Source organism: Pseudopipra pipra, chromosome 5 (genome assembly GCF_036250125.1).
Source record: "Pseudopipra pipra isolate bDixPip1 chromosome 5, bDixPip1.hap1, whole genome shotgun sequence".
Classification (NCBI taxonomy): domain Eukaryota; kingdom Metazoa; phylum Chordata; class Aves; order Passeriformes; family Pipridae; genus Pseudopipra; species Pseudopipra pipra.
In genome coordinates, this window is record NC_087553.1 from 549,807 (window position 1) to 573,477 (window position 23,671).

General features: G+C 50.4%; 1 protein-coding gene and 1 long non-coding RNA gene across 7 annotated transcripts in view; one reads left to right on the forward strand and one right to left on the reverse strand.

Annotated features, from left to right (window-relative positions):
- Positions 1-1,430: 1,430 nt before the first annotated feature.
- WNT7B (Wnt family member 7B) overlaps positions 1,431-23,671 on the forward strand; it is an 81,114-nt gene continuing 58,873 nt past the window's right edge. The window contains exon 1 of the mRNA XM_064654046.1: positions 1,431-4,497. Coding sequence (XP_064510116.1) covers positions 4,415-4,497 — 83 coding nt within the window. The 5' untranslated portion in view covers positions 1,431-4,414. The remainder of the gene's footprint in view (positions 4,498-23,671) is intronic.
- LOC135413932 (uncharacterized) overlaps positions 6,981-23,671 on the reverse strand; it is a 134,751-nt gene continuing 118,060 nt past the window's right edge. For 5 of the 6 annotated variants that reach the window (XR_010430502.1, XR_010430501.1, XR_010430503.1 and 2 more), the window contains one exon: positions 6,981-22,143. This is a non-coding gene — a long non-coding RNA (uncharacterized LOC135413932). The remainder of the gene's footprint in view (positions 22,144-23,671) is intronic. The other variant, XR_010430504.1, reaches the window with a different exon arrangement.

A 23,671-nucleotide genomic window follows, 5' to 3' on the forward strand; every position in this document is an offset into this window, starting at 1 on the left:
CAGCAGGAACAGTAAAAGCCCTTGCAGAAACCCTATCAGATTCATGGCCATGCCTGTAAGGCGATGAGGATACTTCACTTTCTCTGAACAATAGGAGAGAAATTTGCTCTGAGATCCAGGGCTACTTCTAGGCTGGGCATGTGGGCTGCAATTATTTCCTCTTTCATCAGCCACTGGAACTACCATTTTGTTGAAACCGTATCCTTGGAGTGTAATGATGCCTTTTCTGGTGAGCTCTTTGCATTGAAAAGGGGAAGATGAAGGCAGATAAAAAGCATTCTGTCTTCCAGAGCATTCGATTGGTTTTCAGCGGGAAGGAGAGCGCCGTCGTGTCAGCCACGGCAAGGAGGGAAGGCTTGGCAGGCTTTTTTTTGTTTTGCTTGCTGCTGAGCACGTGTTCGTGTCTTAATAAAACGTGCTAAAAGCTCCCCTTTCGGTGTCAAACATGACACCGAGGAGAGAGAAAATAACGCAACACATAAGCTGTTGGGCGGGGCGGGGCGACACGGCAGAGTCCCATAAAGAAGCCGCTGTGTCCAGTTAGGAGTAGAGGGCAAGGTCCCACTCAGGTAGTCATTCCTCTCAGGAAATTCCCCCTGTTCTCGTTTCTATTTCCTATCCCCTAGTTCGCTGGAGAAACAGGCGTGAGGTGAAGCATCCCTTGATATTTCTGTCGATGACGTTTCTGTCCAGGCACAGAAGCTTAAAGTTTCTGCAGCTCTGCTGACTCCTCGTAACCCCCCGCGAAAACAGGTCACATCAAATATTGACCTCGGCAGGATTGAAACAGAAATGTTTCCTGCCGAGATCGCAGAGCATTCGGCTCCCGTTTATTTAATAAATACATCAGAAACTAGACATCACAGCAGTACCACAGATACAAATCACAGCGGATGCTCTGGGATAAGTGATGTGATCTTCGGGAAGATGGAGTCGCGGGTAATACCCGGATCAGGGAGCTGGGGCAAACACCACCTTTTCCCTCTTTATTCTGGAAGGAAAGGGCGACAGCCGGACAGCGCCAAGGGGAGCGGGGAGGAGGTCACGGTGCGGTCAGAGGGACGCGGGCGGCGGGAGCTGACGCTGCCCAAGGCATGAACGAAAGGTGCCAGCAGCCCTTCTGGGGGCGGCGGGGACGGGGCTGGGGGTTCACAAGGCTGCGGGCAAGGACACTCAGCCCACCCTGGGGCGGCCGGAGCGCTCCGCTCCCCCTCGGCACTCCCAGGGACGCTGCGGCAGGAACGGGACCTCTCTCCTCCCTTACGGCGGAGCTCGCCTCGGCTTTGCGGCGTTCGCAGCCAAAGGCCAACGAAATCCCGCTGCCCTGGCCGCCCCCGGGGGTGTCCGGCCGCGGGGAGCACCCCCTGCCCTCGGCAGAAGCGGCCTCGCCGGCGGCAGCACGTGGAGCGCCGGGAGCAGCGGCGAGGCCCCGGGAGCGACCCCGCGGGATCGGCCCCTTCTGCTCCCCGGCCCCGCCACGGGCACTACCGGGGTGCCGCCGCCTTCCCTGCCCTCCCCGCCGGCCCGACACCCGCTCCTCTGGGGACTCTTCGTTCCCTGCTTTCCCCCGGCACTGGACCTGCAGCTCGGTGGGATACCAGAAACACCCGGTGCTGCCCAGAAAGGACCCCGGTGTTTTGCCCGCCGGGCGCACCTTTCAAGCCCTTCCCGGCTTCCAACGTGCCCTTCTGCTGGACTCTCCTCAGGCTTGGAGCAAGAAAGGAACCGCGGCTGGGAATAGAGAATTAATAGGGGAAAAAAAACCCCACAACCCCCCAACCAAATAGTTCATTCGTGCTTTCTCTGTTTCATCTGCCCAACTCCGATGTCGGCAACCATTTCAGTGCCATTCTGCCCCGTTTTGTCCAAAATACACCTGTTTATGGCAGAAGGAACGACAGATACTGAAGTGCCCATATTAGGTTTTATCGACAATACTTCTCTTCCAGTATGACATAATTTAACTGAAGGGAATATTTTCGTCTTCAGTCAATAAAACAAGTGTTATCTCGCCATCCCCGTCTGACATACGTATAGAAACCATTTGAATGGAATTTAGCAGGTCATTCTCACCACCATCATCATTAATTTTTGGACATAATAACCGGCCCGTAGTTTTAAAATAAAAAATAACTCCTCGAACAGAAACGGCACGGTTTGGTTTCTTTATACGACTTTTCTCCCTCTACAAAACTGAGCTGTGGATAAAATCATATTCGATCCGAAAACTGTGGAAATCGGCGATCCCTCTTCGTTTCAGCTGGACTGGGTCAAACTCTGCCAACACCAGTTCGCAGTTTTCCAGCGCCAGCATTTTTACAATTCATTTCCCCCCTTCTTCTGTCCCCATGGCACATCTTTAAAAGCCATCGCACATTGAAAGTGTATGTTCGAGGCGGAACAAACGCTAGAGATAAAACGTGCAGGGTGGCTGCTCGTTCTGCTCCACGTTCAGCACAGCTGTCCCGGGCACAGCCCGCGGGTCACACAGGGGAGCGGGACACACGTCGCTGTGTCTCCCGCTGTGCATGCACCGCACACACACTTACGGAAGTATAAATACGACCATTTAAAAATCTTAAGTAATTATGAATAAGACGATTCTGGGATGTAAATAATCGTTGAAAGGCTTAAGCTTCTGTCTCTTGTTAATCGAGATCAGCGTTTCTCGAAAGGACGTTGACTGCCACGGCGTCTGTGCTGAACTTGAAGGTGAAAGTGGTTAGAGCAACCAAACCCCGAGAAGATTTTTACCGCATATGGGGCGGCATACGACGTTTTTGCACCAGTTCTGCAATTCCCATTCCGTCTGAAGGAATATTTCGTTGTGTCGCGGAGACAGCTGCGCCCATGTGCTGGGACTGGTTAACTGGAGGAGGTGTTCCCAGGGTGTTTGGGAGAGCTCTTAGCCAAGAGATCTCCTTCAGTCAGTAGGCAATTAACCTGAGACGAACATTTGCAGACTCAGAAGACTTCGGAGCCTGGTTCTTGCTCATTTCGGCTGCATTTGTGTTAAAGTCTCTGCAGTGCCCGTTTCTCTTTTCGGGGTTCGTTTCCGAACCCCAGCCCGCATCCGCAGCGCACGTACTGCACCGTGGCACTGAACCCTTTGGAGAAAAAGGACAGACGGCCAAGGGGGCAAAGAGGAAAAGCGGCACGACTGTCTCCTGCACGACTGGGGCTGCGCGGGGCGAAGGGGTCCTGCCCTCCGGAGCGGGAAGGGTCGAGCATCCCGGTGCCGAGGGGCAGGAGCCGCTCGGCTCGGGGGGAACGCGCGGGAGAGGCAACTAACCTGCCGGGGAACGTCTCTGCGGACCGGCAACTTCTCGGGAAGGAGCGAGGGAGAGGGGAGCCGACAGCTCTTCCTGCAGGAGCGGCGAGGTGTGGGGAGCCAGGAGCCGCCGGCAGACGCCCCCCGCTCGCCCCCCTACACCGGCTATTCCAGACCAGTCCTTCCCCTTCCCTGCTCTCCTGCGAAACCCAACCTCGCCAGGAAGCTGCGAGTGTGCATGGCTATTTCTCACTCACGCAGGCTACGACTACGTGTATTTTTTTTTTTTTGAAAGTTCCGCCTGAAACCGAAGCTGAATTTTCAACACCGGGGGGACAACAAGAGCCAAACCCCCGCAGAGGTTGGACGGACGGCGGAATCCTTCGGGAGAACTGGGGCAACCGCCCACAATAAAGCAGTTAACCGTGATCCGAGCTGGGAGCTGCCAGCTCGCTCGGGATCTCTCGCAGGGCGAGCCAAGGGTGCCACAGCAGGGGCAGGGAGCCTGCAGCCCCCGAGCGCGGGGGAGAGTTAAAAATGCTCCGTGGAGCGGGTCAGGAGCGCCTGTGGGGCGAGGCGTGTGGAGAGAGCTCAGCCAGGGAGCACGGATTCGTTGCAGCCCAGGCTAGATCAGTGTCTCTCTATTGTCATCCTCCCCTTAAAAAAAAAAAAAAAAAAAAAGGAGAGGGAGAGAAAAAAGTAGGCGGATTGCAGTGACTGACTGCCCAATGGCAGCCCTGGGTCTCAAGAGAGTTACAGAGAGAGGGAGAGAGAGAGAGAGAGGCACTTTCTGCCATCCAAATCCTTTAAACCATCCTCATTCCAACACGAGAACCCACTGTAACAACTTCCAACCACTGAGACATGACAGGCAGGAGCCCAGAGGCAGCAGCAGCAGCAAGAGCAGCAGCACCAGCACACACTCTGCACAGGGAGCAGCATTAGCACCAGGGGAATACTACACACAACAATACAAACAAACAAACAAACAAACAGACAAAGCCCCCCCAAGCCCAAGGGACTGGATTCCAACTCAGATTCAAGCCACAGCTGACACCAAAAAGGGTGGGAAATTACGACCAGGGGGGGCCAGAAAGGAATAACCAAGGAAGCGAACTCCAAGAGTGTAAACGGGATTCAGCCATGATCCTTTTTTCATCTCGCAGTGTGTTACTCTCAGTGTATTACCCTCAGATTTTCCTCATCCTTACCAGTGGGAGTTACCTGTAAGTGATCCAGATTTTTTTTTTTTTCCAAATACTGTTTGCAATGCCCCCGCTAGCAGCTACCTATGGGCAGAGGGCAGAGCGAGCAGAGGGCGCCGGCAGCAGCCAGCCCGGGCGGCAGCTCCGCGCGGTGCGTGGCGGTGAGGATGGTGGTGGTGGCGGTGGCGGCGGCGGAGGAGGAGGAGGAGGAGGAGGTGCTGCGCCGGTGGCGGTGCCGGCGCTGCCGGTCGGAGCCCGCCGGGGAAGGGACGCACGGCCAGGTAACCGCGGGGCTCCCCGCCGGCCGGGCCGGGCCCGGCGTGCCCGCAGCGGGGGCGGCGCACCTGGGAGGGCGGCGGGGCACGGAGCGGCGGCGTCTCCCCCGGGGACTCCGACCCCGACTCCTCCTCCTGCCAGACCGGAGATGGGCATCGCTTCGCGCCCGTCGGGGCAGCCCGTGTGAGCGCCGGGAGCCCGCGGAGCCGCAGCCGGGCCGGGCCGGCCGCGGGGAGCCCTGTCGGCCGCTGCCTTCGCTCCGGAGGGATCCCCAGTCCCGCAGTCAGGGCTGGCTCCAGGACCTTTTCCTTGTGAGGAAGGGGGTGGAGGTAGGGGTGGGGGAAATGAGAGTCGGTGGGTGGGACTGCGAGGAATTTCGGTCTCTTTTTTTAATATCTATATCTGCGTCTAACGTTGCGGTGGGTAAGGAGCGGCCGGGCCGGGCCGTGCGGGCTGCGGACAGACCGTGGCCGTGGTGCTGCGGCGGGTCCCGGCAGGTCCCTGTGCCCGCGCTGGGTGTCCCCCGCCGGCCCGAGCGGAGCCGGGCCCTTCTGGGGCTGCAGCCGGAGCCCGAGGGGCTGCGGGGACCTGTCCCGGGCTCTGCTCCCCGCGCCCCGGACGGGGCAGCCCTGGGGAGCCCAGGGCGCTGGGGGCGGCAGGTACCCGGCCGCAGGAGCCGGTTTAAAACCGGGGAGCCTTTTCCCTCCCTTGGGCATCCCCCCAGCGCCGGGGCACGGCAAGACCCCCCGTGCCGGGACGCGGGGCCCGGGCCCGGGGGAGCTCCGGGAAGCGCAGTGGGCGGTTCGGGGCCGGGCCGGGCTGCCGGGGCCGCGGCGGAGGGGCTCCCCTCGGGCGGGGATGGGGAACCCGCCTCGGCATCCCGGGGCCCGCATCCACCTCGGCTGCCGGGGCCGGACGGGTTTCCCTGCTCTCCCACCCCCGTGCGACCTCAGATTCTTTCGTATCCCGACGGGTGCAAATTTGAGCTCTTATACCTGAACTGCATGTGGATTTTTATATACATATGTATAAATATTTTTTCCTCTGTACGCATGCATGGGAGAACATGCATATAAGCAAGCACGTGTGCGTGTGTTCCTCTGCCTGTGTGTGTGTGTGTGTATTTTCTGTGGGCTGTGGAAAAAACACAGCCCACCGCTACAGGAGAGAAATAGGAATAAACACACGCATAAAAAGAAACTAAAAGCCTATTTCTGCATCCTTAATTCCTAATGAAATGCACATGTCTTGGCTACCGATTTTTAAAGGCGCTTAGATTTATGGAAGCACGTTAGGTTTAATTCAGCCAGAGGCTGTTTCTGTTCTCGGGAGGGATATGTCTACTGGGTAGGTGACCGATAGCTTGTAAAAAAACCTTGCCGTGCTATCTTTGGTTTTGCTTTCTTTTTTTTTTTTTTTTTTTTTTTAGACAGGAGGAAGAAGTCGTAATAAATAAATAAATACACCCTTTTAATATAAGCGTAGCCATATTTTTCTCAAACCCGTAGGAAATTACTATCCTACAAAGTTTTCCTTCTATAAATAGCTCAAATCTTAAAACAAAAGTTTTTAACCGCACGCCAGATGCTGGGATGCTGGCGGTTTCCCTTGCTGTGTGACATAATTACAAGGTCCGATAGCAAAAGCTATAGAAGTATAATAATAATACTAAGGCGACTGTTGAGGGGAAATACAAGGGAAGCAATGCCTACTTTATTTTGAGCCAACTGCCTGGGGATCTTTTGAGCGCTGCCCCGCGACAATGAGAAGTTGTGGCGGATAAATAATGCTCCCTCGCCTTCCCCTGGGCCGTCCCCAGTTCATCCCCTCCGCGGCGGGTCACTCGGAGCTGGACCCGCGGAGCCGGAGCCGAGGTGGCTATTGCAGCCCAGCAGAGCAGAAGGGAAAGGGATCAGGAGGTGAAACCCAACAAAGCAGAGCCCCAGGGCGACGCGCACCTCCCTCCATCCATCACTCCGGAGGGACGGAGCCGGTGCCTCTCCGGGGAGAAAGCAGCGCTGCCGGGCCCCCCGGCCCCGCTCCCCCGCCGTGTCAGCCCCGGCCCCGCTCGTTGTGTCCCCCCCGGCCCCACTCGTTGTGTCCCCCCCGGCCCCGCTCGTTGTGTCCCCACGGCCCCGCTCCCCCGCCGTGTCATCCCGTCTCGTTGTGTCCCCCCGGCCCCCGGAGCGGGGCGGCGGCGGCGGAGCCGCGCGGGCTGCGATGCTGCACCTCGCTCCCCTTGGGAAGCGAAAGGGAAGAGGAGTTATTTCAGTGCTCAGTGGAGAGCAGCCTAGCGCATTTGTGGTGTTTATCTGGTGGGTAAATATACTTCTCTGGCTTACTAATGGTAGCTTTTGAAGATTAAAGCATAGTGGAGCCCGTTCGAGCATTATCTGCCGGTGTCTGTTCCTGCTGCCCTCACCCTCCGGAGGGGAGGATGCCTCCCAAGCTGCTGTTTAGTGAGCTCTCAGGGACTGTCAATGGTTATGTTAATTTTCCCCCGAGATCTCTATCATCTTTCGGCTATGGGAGTGACTCCTTGGCTTCTGCATTGCCGCTCCTTCAGGAATAAAGACGTAAATACTCTGAGATGCAGCGGGCGAGCAAATGGAGTGCGGGGTGTCCGTGCTCAGTCGCGCCCGGTTATTCCACCACAAAACCTGTAGAGCAAAAATCCCATCGTGATGAAATGGGATTATAAGAATGGAAAAAGCAATGCTGAAATGCAGAAGGCATCGGGGCCTCAGTGCTTTGTGTGCAATAGCTGGGAAGAAAGTTAAGTTGCTGTAGACTACATCCAAAATTATTTTAAAGAACCATCTCCTTTATAAAATCGGTTTCTATATTGTAAATGTACTATCTGATAAAGTCATCTTCTTCGGGGTGCTCGCCTGCTAACCTCTGGCCCGCTGGGGCACTGTAAACACTTTTACAAGCAGAAGCAATTAGTGCCTGACTTTGGGAAAAAGGAAACTCACTTTGGCTCGAACAGCTGGTAGTGGGATGATTGATGCCTTTTAATGCACTGGACATATTTTGGTAATCCAATTAAATATTTAAAGTATAGATCTGCCATTTAATAATATCAATGCAGTTAGTATAAATGTCTAAACCCGAGGATTATATGTAATAGTGACACCATTTCTTGCAAATAGTGACACCATTTCTTCTTCTGTACACACACACATATTTGGCTGCTTCTAAATGCAATGGTGCTTGTCCATTTTCCATTTGTGTACCCCTTTCGCTGTTCATGTTCTCTGGGGCTGGATGCACTCACCAGCAACATGACAATCGGTTCTTAAGAGGCTTATTTGGGGGATTATCTGCTGGTACATAGACAGCTAATTCAGTTATTTGCTATAGAGTGATTGGGAATAACTCCTAAGAGAGCGTGTGTATGTAGGACTAGCAGCACAAATCTTCAAAGTGGATCCCTATACTAACACTATAATACAACAAATAATTTATATTGGTGAGTAGATATTACTGCCTGGTTAGGAAATGTAGGGGGATAAAAATCCTCTGCACATCTTGCATCTGTTCTGCCGGTGCTCCCACGTCCTTACAATTCCATACCCTTTACAACATGGCTTCTCCACGCTTGTGGGAGGTGGGTTAGAAGGAATGTATATTTTTCCTATGCCTGCAGGAAACTGCTCATGCCTAAAGATTGCCCTAAAGATTCCCTAAAGGACTGCTGGACAGAGTCCCTGGAGTTTGTGTGCAGGGAGGGAGGGAGCAGTGCAGGCAGAGGGCAGCCCACGTGCCCTGGGGGGCACAGCCTGTGAGGGGACAGGGGCACAGCCTCACCAGTGATGCCAGCAATGCCTCCCTGCCAGCTGGGACAGTCGGGATGCCCCCTCTTCCCATCCTGGTCAGATCAGGGCAGGATCAACCTCTGTGATTAAGGCTGTTATGGGAACAGGATTGTCTCTGGCTCAGTCACTGGGCTGTGGGGTAAATCCATCATTTCCCTGCTTTTGCACCTTGTTCATAACTGAGACTTTAGGGCAAGCTTGCTCCCTTAGCCCCTATTTGTGCAGTGTCTTATGCCTGAGGAGAGTTGAGATCCTCAGGTTGTTCTTTTACATGGTACTGTAATAATAGCCCTCTATAAGAGGATTTGGAATTCCACTTCACCATCCCTCAGAGATGTGTTGGCTTATAGACAGAACAGATGAATCTCCAGAGGGTATCAACTGTCTTCTGGATCACCTAAAGCTAGCTTTAGCATTAGCTAAAATGAGAAATGAGCAGAAATGAGAAAGATAAAGGGTATTTTCACTCTGGGCTGCCATAAGCACTGTGAGCTTGGCATGCCTGTCTGGTACAGGCTATTTCCCTGTATCAAAGGAGCTACAGAAAGATGGGAGAGTGACTGTGAGATGATTTCTTGGTAGCTCTAGAAGATAAAGTCCATCATTTCACTGAGACACCCAGAATAAAATTCTCTGTCTAAAACCACAGAGCTCTGGTAAATCTGTGACTGGCTACTCTTCTCCATGCCAAGGTCTCCATCAAGCACTTGAGTTCTGAACATCCTTGAATCCAAATGCATTTGGATGAAGGAAACTCTCTCAATCCTTCGTGGCGATTAGTTCTGGGAATTAGATGTTTAGCACACCTTGAAATTGAAAAAAACAATGACTTAAGTAATGATAAGGAAAGGTGGCAGCATCCAGAAATTGTAGGATGACAGCATGGAATTATTACATATGTTGCATTACCAACACAATAGTGGGTATAAAGCAACATGAAATATTTAGATGAGTAGGTGAGATTAAATGCAGGTATATTTGCATATTAAACGCCCAACAAGGCTAATCCCTCAGAAGACAACATTTCAAAGGAGGTGTTAAAGTGCTAAACAACGTGATTGCAATTACACAGTTGTACTGACAGGCACCTCTCATGCAGTGGTGCAGTGCCCTGGGTGTACCTGGCACTGTGTCCTGCTGCAGGTGGAACGTGTGTTCTCAGTGCAGGGACTGTGTCATTTGGGCTGAAACGCTGTCAGAGAGCCTCTTTAACCCTCTAGTCCTCCCAAGTAACCACAAGCAACAGAAAGCTGGGACCAGCTATAGATCAAAGGAGCTCTGGAGACGTGCTGACACCATGTGTTACAGAACTGGTTGTTGTTGCAAGCCCAATTTCTTCAGCCCAGAACCTCTGTACATTGTTTTACCCTCAGTGGACTCTTACCAGTGCCTTTCATGCCTGCTGGCAAAGCCCCTGCAGCTGCTAACTGCCTGACAGAGGGCCCTTTGCAACTCCAGGTTCACCTGTCTGCTTGGTTCTTCTCATTCTATTTGCTCTTTCCTCCTTGATGCTGCACTGCCCTCCTGTAGAGCATCACCCCAGCCTGCCCCAGGCACAGAACTGACAGAGTGCAGCAGAAGTGCTCTGAGTGGAAGGGCTGTATGAGAACCAGCCAGGCCTCTCTCCATGAGAACCCTCCATGACTCCTGTGTTCTGGGACTGTGCCATGCACGTGTGAATCCCCTGTCCATGAGCTGAACAAACTCGTCGCTGAAAGCTCCAGGCTTACAGGTCCAGAATTATTGGGAGGCTAAGGAAGTCCAGGAGGGTAGGCATAGGCGTGCTCTGGAAGAGACTCCAGGGAAGGCAGGTTCCTGGGCAATGTCTTTCAGTCTTTTAAGGGTTATTAGCACCCTTTCCTTCTCTTTTACTCTCCCTTCAATCCTCCTCCAAAGGTAAAAGGATATCTTTTCTCTCCATTGTGAGAGCTACACAGGACTTGCTCTCCACTTCTTGCCAAGACAACTCCTATGCATTTGCTTTTGCTGCAACACATGCCCGAGGAACATTGCAAATACTTCAGCTAGAGAAAATGTGAAGAAATTATAGATGCAGACATTAAATATTTTCTCAGTAGGTTTTTCTGTCCATATGCAATGCACTTCTATAATTTTTTCCTCCTGTTACTGCCTAAATGATGTTAGGACAAATCATTAGATAACATGCTAATATGCATGATAACATGCATGATAATGGAACCTTTTACGAAAAAGTTGCCTCCTCCATGTCTTCTTTTCTTTCTAAAAGTCACTTCTGGATAGTACAATGGAGCTGAAAGTTAACTGCCTTGTTCAGTCCTAAGGGAGTACAGGCAGCTTTTCTGAAGTTAAGGTAGATGAGGCCAAATAGTTGCTCTCATCATAAAAACATCTTTATTCTACTAGGATATGACAGCAAGATGATTATCACCTATTAATTATTTTACAGCAAATCATATCTTTAGAAAATTTCAAGACAGGCTAAATCAGAGAGTTACTGTATTTTTTTTTTCTGGAAATGATTTTAATAGTGCATACAGTTTATACCCATGCTGCAGTCACAGTTCTGAACATTTATTTTCTTTCCAGCCTGTGCTTGTGGATCAGATTTCCCTCAACAAAGGATAAAATTCATATTTATGCAAAAATCCCACTTAATCATCACGGTGATGTAGTCTTGTTCCAGCTCTTTGTCCAAGGTCAGATTTCCCCCCAAGTTCCTAAAAAGTTAAAAAAAGGACATCCAGTGGTATAGCAGGTGTGCAAATGAGGGCAAATCCAGGCTCAGGTGTTTGACATGCGGCAGAAGAATTCTCCTCTGTGTGGTGGCACCAAGTCCACTGGTCTCTGCGTGTCCCAAATGCTTTCTCTGAAGCAGAGACACCCCGTTGCTCGTCAGTGGCAGCACTCTCCCAGCTGGTGGGACTCGGTGGGCTCTCCTGGCAGGTGGGTGGTGTGAGGGCAGCGCTGGTGAGTTGCATCCTTCCCCCAGCATGGACTTGGAATGCACAACAAAGGCATTCAAAATCATGTCCTCCTGGATGCCACTACTCAGATCTGTGCAGCACTTTGGGAAGCTCTTATACCTTGTCTTTTCAGTACTGAGGGCCTGAGGCTTCTCTCCCCTGGGGTCACATCCGCAGCTCAGCAAGCTGATAAAGCAGGAGCAGCTCTGGAGTGATTCTGGTGCAAGCAGGAGGAGAATCAAACAGAAAGTCAGCACAAGCCTCGTTCTTCCAGTATCCATTTGAATACAGCCTTGGCACAGGCTGCCATTTTATGCAATTTATAGGGAATGTGGCCATAGTTCTCAAGAACACACAGCAAAAGCAATATTTACAGGAGGCTATGTCAGACACAACCCAAAATCGGTTCTTTGGCCATTGAAAGAATCATGGCCTGTGGAACCAGCAAGAGCAGACATAAAGCCAAAACATTATGTATTTTTTTAAGGAGAGAAGCACTTCAAAAGCCCTGCAGCATTTGGTGTTACATGCAAGGCATTGCAGGGCAACCCAGCTTTCAAAGCTGGAACTGAGCATGAGCCAGAAAGATCTGTCTGCCTTCAAGCAGGGCCTGGAAAACACAGGGAGATGTATTTAATTTAAAATTCTCAAGTGCTGCAGTATTGGGACTGGATATCATATCCACCCTCCTAATCTGGCTGAAGTGAGACATAATTATGAAATGTGACTACCATTTAATAATAGTTTCTTTCATGCAAGGATCATAAGTGAATGAATCCTACCAGTATTGAAGTGAATTGGGCAAGGATGGTTTCCCTCAGTGCTGGGGGAATGCAGCAGCTGCTCTGTGGTGCCCCGTGCCCAGCAGAGCTGTGTGGACATGCAGGACCAGCACCAGCCCCGACATCCCCGGCAGCAAGGCAGGAAAGCATCTCAAAAAGCCCAAGCACACCTCTAGTTGATCTGGACCCTGGCCAGCGCCAGCCCCTCTAAGGATTGCACTATTCCGTGGTGGGTTTTGCTCTGTGCTGAGCACAGGAAAGGTCCGAGACTGGCCCAATGCCCACGATGCTGAACAGCAGCATCATGAGTGCTGCCTGCCTCGGTTTCCCACAGCTTTAATGGGGCAATAACAGCGCTGGCAAGGCTTGAAGGGAGGGGAGGGGCAGGAGAGCAAAAGCTGCCACAGCACTTTGGAAAGAGAAAACGTGGTGTAAGTGCCACATCATCGCTTTCAGGGACTCTTTGTGACCACGGGCAGCAGAGACGGTGTGATTGTGTCACACCTGAGACGTGGCTTTGCCATCCCCTGCTTCAGCACCACGTCCAGCGTGGCCTCGGGGACAGCTCGGGGAAAGTGCTGCTGAGCCACGTCCCGAGGTCACTTCCGACAGAGCCCTCTCCTGCCGCAGGAGCCTCCCCGCGGGAGCCAGGCTGGGCACCAGAGCCGGCCCGGGGTGCCAGGGGCTGCCGGCAGGCAGGACATGGTTAAGGGAACGGCCACATCTCTCATGACTCCTCTGGCTGCTCGCCAGGGAGCCATGTGACTCCTTGGTTAAAAGAGTCCTCTCAACCATGAGACACTTTTTTTCCCCCCTCTGGTTGTACCTTTTCTTTTCTGAAGCTAAAAGAAAACAAAACCTACCCACAAAACTTTCCACATTAAAGTTACATTGTAGTCGGATGACTCAGGGTGAGAAATTCAAGGGGAATGAAGAGGAAGGGGAACATTCCTGAATCAGACCTGTTGTGCTGAGCCTTAAGGAAGAGGAGGATTTTGCTGGTTGGAGAAGAGCACTGCTGTACAGCACAGTGAGCAAGGAGCAAAGGATGGGGCTTAAATCTCTTCCCTGCTGCTCTGGACTACTGCTAAATTTGTCAGGATAGCGTCAAACCCAGTGGACTTTGACGCTATCAAGAAGGCTGAGGGTGGGAGTGCAAATAAATATGGTGTCATCTGATTCACAGTAAATTCCTTTTTCTCCACTCCCATGGCCTAAAGGGTACATCAACCAGCTTTACAGTTTTTGGTTGTTTTTGTTTGGTTTTTTTTATGGGCACCTCTTATCACAGTATCTGAGCACTGCCCATAATAATTAGATTGGCACATCCCTAGTAGGCTTCCTGGAGTCTTTTGTTCCTCTGCTTTCTCTGTCTCTGGGGAGCTCTGCCCAGCATAGGTGCTTCTGAGGGGAGGGATGGGGTCAGGTTATTGTTGTAAATGTCACTCTGGTTATGGTGTAAAAGATGTATCAAAGAGGAAGTTCTTGCACTGTGACCTAAAGGTCATCAGGCTCTGGATTAGGCTAATCTCTGAAAGTTTGTTCCCCAGACAGATCCTTTCGACCGAGAGTAACTTACCTCTAGGCACAGAGCTTTGTCTGGGGTTTTATGATCTTCCTTGTTCCAGAGAAGCTCAACTGCCCTGGCAGAGGCAGAGGTTTGGTCTGGCTTGTCTTGCTGGGCCCTGATCCATTAATTGCTGTGTGGAGGTCAGGCTTCACCCTTGACCTGGGGAAGAAGGAGAGCAGGGAAGAGAGAAGGACCTGCCTGCAGAGGTGACGTGCACAGCACAACCTCAGCCCAATGTGTGCCGGGCACTGGGATGTCAGTCTGCTGTTCTCATGGGCAGAGCACCTTGCAAGATGTAAAGCCTCTGTCTCACTTCGACCTTATCCTCTTTTTGGAGAAAAAGGGCAAAACATTCTGAAAATTGCCAGTCAAGCAATTTTCCAGGCTCGTCCATCTGTTTGGGACTCTTGCAGGCTGCACTGAGTGGCTGGAGAGCAGCAAGTTCAGGGATGTGCACGAAGCAGTAACACAGAATGCAAGCTGTGCAGAGGGGGTGGGGTGCTGGACAGGACTCAGCAACAACAGCTTGCTCCTTGCTTTGGAACCCCCAAACACAGCCATGCTTCTGAGCAGAACCTGGGCACCCTCCTGGTGTAAATACTCACTTTGAAGGAATGCACCCGAGAGGAGAATGTGTGCCTGGCCCTCGGTGCTCCTCTGCTGTCCCCACCCCAGCTGCACAGCCGTGAAGCCAATTCCCCAGCAACAAGACTTGGCAGGTGGCACCTGATGAGATAATTGTGCCCCTGGGACATTAGGAGGCATGAGGTGCAGCCAGGTGCTCCTGATCTGTCCATGGGTGTGATTTCTGTGGTAACCACACCCTCAAGTGTTGCCTTACTGCAATTAGGAAATTTGTTCAGTTTGGGTCAAGTACTTCTCTTAGGGTGCTCTTCACATCTAACATGCGTTGGCATGGCAGGAGCATGTGGATGTCCAGGGTCAGGCAGTGGGCTCGGCTGAGTGGTGTTCCTCCAGCCAACAGGGAAGAAGTCCTACTTCTCAGCACTTTGATCTCTGCTTATTGCCAAATCTGGACCTTCCCTTCCTGCAAACCCACTGATCTGAGCACTAACTCAGGTGTAAATAATGAAATCGCTCCCTTAGATGAGATGCTCCATTTTGGCTGTCACAGATGAGGAACCTTTTAGCAGCTTGCCACTTTTGCTTCATGGGATTTCTATTTTGCAAGAAGTGTTTTAAAAACTTACACATACGAGGGCTATGCTGCAGGAGAGATCACATGACAGTTTCTTTCTGTAGGCTGAAGATTCCTTGCTGTCCCAGGCTGCCCTGCACTGCAGCCTTGCTGTCAATGTGGAAGGTGGTGTTAAATCAGTCTATTAGTGAAAAATGCCAGTCAGATATTCACCCCTTCTTATGAAAGACTTGGTGCAACAAGGTCCAGCAGACAATGAGGTGCCCTGGCTGTCATGGAGGTGAATAGGAAAGGGGGGCCTCGAGTAAATTGCAGAGTTTGTTCCCCATGACTTTCCTTGGGCACAGCTCTCATTGCTTGCCATGTTTGCTGCACTGCTGTAAGAGGCACGAAATGAAACAGCCCAGAAGGGGCTTGAGGTTCTGCCAAAATCTTGCTGTGACTTTGGGGAAGCCTTTCCTGCCTGTGTGCAGGAAAATTCTTCCAGCGTTGCCTGCCGGACCTGCAAGCGGGGCAGGATCACTCTGTGCCTTCACACAGGCAAGCACGTGCAAAGCTTGTGCCACTTGCCCTTCTCACAGCCAGCCCAGGTGCTGCCCAAAGTCCCACTTTAAACTTTGGCTCCACCCTAACATTGCCTGAATAACTGCAGGATTTAGCTCACAATATTTTGTTAGGGGATTGCTGTTTATTAGAAAGAAGGAACGATGTATTCTACCTCTCCAAAAATGAAAACCCCTTTCAGCACTGACAAAAGCCCTGCTTTTCTTCATATTGCCCAAATAGGACTTTTTGATGTGTATCAGATCTTTGCTTACGTGGTAGTTGCCATTGTATACCTAACCAGAAATCAGCTTTAGCTTTCTGACAATAGCTGGCACAGATTAGGTTCACTCTAAGACATCTTGTGAGATAATTAAAGTGATGACTGATAACATAGCACAGCAAAAGGAATGTTTCTTGAAGCAGAGCTGCTCTACAGGTTGCTTGTGTGCACTTTGTTAAGTGCAGCCCAGGCACAATTACCCTGATTTTGATGAATTCCCAGAAATCAATCTGGCATCTGATTTTTTGAGAATAAATCCTGGAATTCTCTCAGTTTCTGTCTCCTTCTTAAATTAAATGCATGTACACGAATATGCCGCTTACGAAGGGTGCCTGAATCACAGCCCTGGAAAATGAATTCCTCTCCTTACCCACAAAACCAGCAGAGCACAGGCAGAGGGTGTGTGAGCTTCCCCACTCCACCCCATCCCTGTGTCTCATCCATGACCTAGAGGGGCAACCTCTAGCCAGGCAGAAGCGGGTGGCTCAGTCTCTGTACTTATTTAATCCTTGGCCAACCTGCCAGGGCTGCCAAAGAGGGTGCCAATTGTGGTGGTGGTTTCTGTGATGTGGAGAGTCGTCCACTGGGAACTGGATTAAGACCATCAGCTCATTTCAAATACTCTAGGCCACAAAGCATCTGCCAAATGGTAACCATTTTTTTGGTCACTACTGACTTGGGTCATGTTTGGACCAGCGATGAAAGGCTCTGTATCCCAGTACCAACCCCCTGAGCCATACGGTTTCCCGGAATAATTTTTTTTTAAGAAGGGAAACATTATTTTTTGTCCTAGATTCTACTTTGATCAGCTGATTTTTAATGTGCACATTGGTACTTTAAGGTGCATAATTTTCATTACTTGATTGTAGAGGGCTCAGAGGCTGGGAAGGATTTTGGAAGACGGCAGGTGGCAGACCCATGTGGTGTGGTCCGAAATGAGCTCTCAGAGAGAGTGGTTACACACTCTGGCACCCCAGTGGGCTCCATATTTAGACCTAAAATTGATCTTACACCTTCAGATTTATCCCCTAGTCCCTCAGGAGGGAAACTGCCATTAAAATTGAAGATCATATTCTCCTTTGCTCTTGTTCTTTTGGCAATACCTGGTGATCTGTGTCCGATCTGTGGCATCAGCCACCTTTGCTGGCAGCTCTTCCAGCAGCTGTTCGTGTTGTCAGTGGTGTCTGTCGAACCCACCACAAACTTCTGTGTATGCCCAGCAGCACCCCGAGGTGCTGGGAGGTGACATTTCTCAGCTGCTGCAGAACTGCAGGAGGCAGAGACTAAATCCTTTTCCTAAAATCCCACAGCCCAGCAGGGCAGGGAAGGGGAGGATACCGAGGGTGAGCAGCACACTGTCAGCCTGCTGAAGGAACACCTTTCTGGCCCTTCCCAGGTGATGGGCAGCCATGCAATATTGCCACCAGCTCTCTCCTGAGCTGAAGCAATTCCTCAGAGGTGACTGGATTTGTCTTTCCTGGGAGTGATTTGCATTTAGCACAAAGGCTCTACTTGGATTGCATTAGTTCCTCAGAACAGGGAGTCACCTGCCTCCTCCTTCCCCATTGCACATGGAATGACACATGCTGGGACACTGAAGGAGTGACTGTTATAATGACAGAAAATGCTCAGCTAATCCATGTCAGCTATGGATATTCAGAGCAACAGATGGAGGAAAAAATGATGGTATTGACTGACGGCATTGTGAGTCTGGGGTAGGATCTGCTTTCTCTCACACTGACATGTCAGAGGCATCTTACCAGTAGATATCTCACAGTAGTTTACTGGCCTTGGACTGTGAAATATATATTTCAGATTACCTTTTATTTTGTTTAAAATAAGAAAAAAATATTTTATTCAATGTATCCTTCTGCTGTGAATAGTATCTGTCAAAAGAAATAGAAGAAAATAGAGAAAGTAGGGAAGAAATTGTGTTTAAAAGATTATATGTAGTCATATAGATGTGCACAGAAATAGTGATTCTTTTTTTTTTTTTTAAATAAGTGTGTGTCTACAAAGCTCTCTTGAGTTTTTCTGCTTATTTGGATCCCTTTATGTATAGTTTCTTTTTCCAGAGTAGAAACTTCCCTTTCAATAGCAGCTGAGGCTTAAATTCAAGAGAACACATGGAGAACTGGAAGCATACAGGTTTGTAGTTACATGCATATATTTAAGCAGATCACAACCCACATGTAGAAAACACAGGACATACAAAATGCCCAACATCCTTGTGTGTTCCCTGGGTACAAAGGAATTCCAACTCATGCTTAACTTTCCCAAACCAAGCTCTAAATTTGGGTGACAGCTCTCAATTTTACTTTTTCGCTTCCAAAAACCCACAAAAAGTGAGCTGGAAATGAACAGTGTCAGAGAAATCTCAATCTGAGACACGTGAGTTTATGTAAGTCAGTCAGGGTTTTCCTTTCAGCCTTTGGCTGTGTGTGAAGACCAAGCCTCAGGTCCCAGGAGCTTTCAGGAGAGAGGTGATGAGGAGGATGGGTGGCAAGGCAGTGACTACCAGGGAAGGGCCCGTGTGTTCCCCAGGGAGAAGGGAATGCAGAGAAGAGGGGAGTGGAAAAGCCCATTGGGAAGGTGAGGAGGGGAAGGATCCTGACAACTGCAAGGAGAAGGTGAAAAGTCATGGAAGCCTGGAAAAGAGGGAGCTGGAGGATGAAACAGGCTTTAGGATGGTTCCACAGACGGAGGCAGCTCTCGGGAGGTTCAGCATTGACCTGCATCGCAGTTCAACCTGTCCTGTTGGTCCAAGCCATGGCCCCATCACTTGGTCAGCTTAATGACCTGAGAGCAGCTTCTTCGGCGCTCAGCATGAGGTCAGAGCCGGGAGAGCAGCATCCCCTGGAGCCAGGAGGCGAGTGCAGTGTCAGGAAGCAGAGCTGCCCCGGGAACTGTGCTGTGCCCAGACACAGCACCACGCTGTGGGCCCGGTGTGTGCCCAGGCAGGGGGTGACTGCCCATCCCTGGCTGGGGAGAGGCACCACAAAGCACAGAGCACAGCTCACAGCTGGCTGGCTTCAGCAGAGGGTGATCCCCTCTCTGAGGGGGTGCAGGAGAGGGAATGTGAAGGAGGTAAGAGACAAAGCGCAGTTTACATCACTACTGAGAATCTGGCTTTGGAAGAAGATTTTCTGCATGGCTGCTCCACATAAATTGTGCTTAGCTCTACAGTTGCAGGATTTTGAGGTCTCTGATGAGGCTCTTGAATTGTCCTAAGGGAAATTTTGCTATTTAGGATCCCAACATGCCACCATCCCCAATACAGAAAGCCTTATGTGGGTGCAAAGTTTAGAGATTCAGAAACAGTGTAATATTAATGGTCTGAAGGGACATGGATTATAGGCTGCCTTTACAGGATTTAATTTGTGACTATGGGGTAAAAGTGCTGTTTGGCCTGAGAGTCCACAACCAGAGTGTGCAGTGGCAATCCATAATATTGCAATTCCTTGGTGACAGCCAGTGCTGTGTAACACTGTGTGCGAGGCTGAGCTCAGACAGTCACTGCTGAGGGTATGCTCAGCTTTTCCTTCCTCTAGAGCATGAATTCATTTCAAAAGCCAAGCTTTCAGGGGGTGTAGCATTGTTTGTGTGCAGCCAAACCATGCGGGATTTTCTTCCCAAATTAAATTCAGCTCTTTTCTTGCCATCTTTAGAACTAACTCTTTTCAATATTTCAGCTGACTGAGATCCAGTTTTAAAAATATATATAGGAGCCTTTGCTTGGCACAGAATAGAAACCCTGGCTTTTATAGCATCCATGCACTACCAGGGTCTAGTTTATTATCTGTAAAGTATTTCTGGGATATATCTTTCTTTATATAAAAGTAAGCCCAGTACCACGCATATCTCAGATCTCTCCTCTTGTTTTCTTCATGGACACAAAGACATATAAAGGTTTAATAAGGTACAGAAAGACTTCAGAGAACATACTTTATGAGTGGTTTGAGGATCTTCTTTTGAGCTTTGCTTAGAGTTGTCTTTCCAAAGTTGCACAGTTTTGGTGGGGATTGGTGCCTCATACCCAGATCTATGATTTCAGTGTATCCAAGCCTGATTTCTCAGTGTTTCACTCAGCAGTTTTCACTAAGGACCTGTACGTGTAGACCTGAGACCAAGCAAAGGTTAACATAAACTGGCTACTGTATCTCATCTTTCTCAGGACCTCAGATAAGCTCCTGGAGATGAACAGAGCAAGGCTGGCATCTGACGTGAGCTCTCTTATCAAACTAATCTCGGTGTAGCTGTGCCAGTTTCAGTCTCTTGTCATACAAACTTTTTCTCCCTCTCCTCTATTCCCTCCAGTATTTTTTCCAAGATAAAATGATTAAGGAAGGAAAGAATTGATAGATAAACACATGAAACTGAGAGGAGGCTCAGAAACCACCTATGATTCCCGTTGGTGGATTCTACTATTTGGAATAAACTATAAGTCTCACGCTTTCCCTGAGATGTGAATCCCAAATTGTACCTCCCAGGGACCAGGAAGCACTTGGCAAACACCTGGAGCTAGCTCACATGTTCAGCAGCACATGCAGGCACACACGTGCAGTCGCCCAGGCAGGAGAGTAAATGCTGGCTCCAGTGCTTCCAAGCTGAGAACACATATCTGGGCAAACATAGGTTATTATAACTCTGGACAGCAAACCACAAAGGCATTCAAAGAATCACCACCACAACATTTTGCAGAATATTATTACAACTGTCACTAGCAGTTCTGTCAGAAATCTGGAAATTGCAAAGGACAAAAATTTAACTACTGGGGAGCAGGGAATTCTCAAAAAACGTCCGTCGGTGTGCTGGCACCTTTGGCCAGACAGGAAAGTGCTGGGCTGTGCTGCTAAAGGTCCTGTGGAGTAATGGGGGAAAGAAATGTCAGAATGATACTTGTGTAACCCTGAGCGATACTCACCTCTCGTGTACCCCTCTTTCTTTAAGATCCTAATGCATCCTAGTGCTGTCATGTCTGTGTCGCACCACCTCTGCGGCTGGACTAGCTTCAAGGACTAACTTGGACACTTCAAAATCTCCAATCTCATTAAAGCTGTGACTTTGGAAACAAGTTTGAGTTTTATGAGGGAGAAAATAAATGGAGCTCTGCTCATCTGGCCTTTACCTGCACCGGCAAAATGTGCCACAGCAATATTGCAGTGAAATGATATCTTTGAAGCCACACAAGACATCTGGTTGGGCATGACCTCTTGTGCTGTTTAAAAACTTCTTTTGTGCATTTATATGTTCTGGTATAAAAAACATGGCATTTTGTGTTGCAGCATGAATCCTTTCCTTGTGCTTCCTTAATGCAAGAGGAGGTCAGAGGAGTAGAGATGTGGACACAAGGATCTGAAAGTTCTGGAGCTTGGGCAGCTTCCATAGGAAGGGGTTTTGGTGGCTTGAGCCCTTAGACAGGAGGTGGAGTAGGGCTGTTATGCAAAGGTGCAGAACTTGAATTCCTTCCATAAGTCTCATATCAGCAATGGCTCTGAGGAACCTTCTCCCTGCTGCATCCTTTTCAGATGCTATTTCATCCGTAAGTGGTCCATAAGCAAATCTCCTAAAAGCTCCTGGTCACATTGTCAGGAGTGAAATGAGCAGGCACACTAATTGCCATTCCAGAGATTTCAGGAAAAGCAAGATCTGTGACACGAGCTGGGCAGCTCACGTTGCTGGGAGCTGAGGCTCCAGGCTCCTGGCAGGCTGAGGGGAGCAGTGAGCTCCAGGGGTCTGTGTGTGGAAGGGCTGAGGAGCTCGTTCCGGAGCCGCGGGATGGGAGCAGGGCTGCGGCTCTGGCAGCGAGCGGGGACATGTTGGTGCAGCTGGCCCCGGTTCTGCCTGTGGGAGAGCCTGCCAGCCCCTGTGCACAGTGCTGCTGGGGGTGTGTGAGCTGCTGGCAGCAAAGCCTTGTTGCCTCTGCCATCATGTATTCCAGGGATGGCTTTCTTGGAGCCCCACACGTGGCACAAGGAGACCCCGTGGGTGCTCCTGTGTGCTGGGATGGATTGCAGCCAGAGTGATGCCCAGAGGTACCTGCCTTCACTTTTCTCCTGGGATGCCCTGTACAGAAAAAGGGGTTATCCTGGAAATACCTGAGAGTTATGTAACATTGTTTTTACTGCTGGTCACACCCACCTCCCTCCGAAGCCAGATGTCTTTAGTCCTGACAGCTCAGGGTCTTGTCTGTAATACAGCACTGGCACTGTGGAGGTGGGAAAGTGTCCAGTTGTGCAAAATCCTTCTGGTTGGCACTGCCCTGATGACTTGGAACTTGATGTAGATCTGGAAACCAAAGTTCAACATCAGTTTGACAGGACAAGAGGTCCTCAAGCCATGCCAAGGTTCAGGTTGGACATCAGGAAGAATTTCTTCATAGAAGGGGTTGTCAAGCATCGGAAGGGGCTGTCCAGGGAGGTGGTGGAGTCTCCACTCCTGGAGGTGTCCAAGGAAGGACTGGACATGTCACTCAGTGCTCTGGGCTGGGGGACAAGGTGGGGATTGGGCACAGGGTGGACTTGATGACCTGGGAGGTCTTTTCCAACCTAAAGGAATCTGTGAGCACGTCCTCCCACTTTTGTCCCAGAGCTGGATGAGATATTTTGTTATCTAGTGGAGTTATTTGCAAGCAGGAGAAAATGCAGTTGTATTTTTCCAAGTGTGAAAAGCCTCCTAAGCTACAGACCATGGGGCAAATGAGAATGTGTTGGGCCAGGGGCACTTCTTAGGCAACCTCAGGCCACCACCTACATGAAAGTGTGGGTTGCCCCAGAGTCAGTGTGATCCTATAAGGCCTAGAAATGCACAGAAGACAATTCCTAGCTCCTCGGGGACACAGCATAAATGACTTGGGAGACACTATGCACGAAGCCTGCCAGTTACCCAAGGCTGGCTGTCCTGCCTGACGTAGGAGATGCTGCTTCTGGGGAAATATGTTTACGTATGTGCTAGTGGTTTCCTAACTGCTGCTTGGCTTTGGGGCTTCAGAAGTGGCTCCAGCAAGCCTGGGCTAATGTGCTGAGAGCAGGAGAGGTGCAGGATCAGTAAGGCAGGAGGGTTTCCACAGCTCACCAGCTGATATCCCCACAGGCTGAGGGACACCAGTGTCTGTGCTGAGCACTCTCCTGTGCTGGGTTCCAGCCTAGCTCGGCTCAGCAGGAGGCTGCCTGGCGTTTTGTGGCCTAATTTCATCCAAATGCTTGAGTCTGGGAGTATCCCACTGGCTCTGCTTTGAACTCAGTGGGAGCATACTCATGTTTAAAACCTTCCACACACACTTTTGAGCATGTCCAAAGCCTGTGTGCTCCATGGGGTGAGTACTGAAGGGCTGAGTGCCACCAGCAGCCACTGGTGACGTGTGTGCTTTGGTCACAGCCTGCTCCCCTGGGTGGGCAGTTGCTTCACCAGACTGTTTTCAGTTACATTTTTTTCCTGCCCAGGGATGTTTAGTTTGTCCCTTTGCTCTGAGACCTTTGCTTGGAGAGTTTGTGTTGCTTTTTCAGAGCTGCCTCTAATGCAGAAGCTCAGACCTCTCTGGGGAATCTGCCTGACACCATCAAAGCTGAGAGGGGCAGAACAGGGAACATGTGGATGTGTAGCGTCACGTAATGTCCAAAGGAGGTATGAATGAGCTCTTTAGGAAGTCAGACTGTTCTGTGCTGGACATTTTCTTTGGGAAATCTGGGTGCTGGATGGATTTAATTATCTGCCTCTGATGCCATCCCTAGCACTGACAAGATGTTACTGAAGGTAAGAGCATTCCTTTGCTCTTGTGTGTGCTTTTGCCTGTCCATCCAGCCAAAGATACACACAT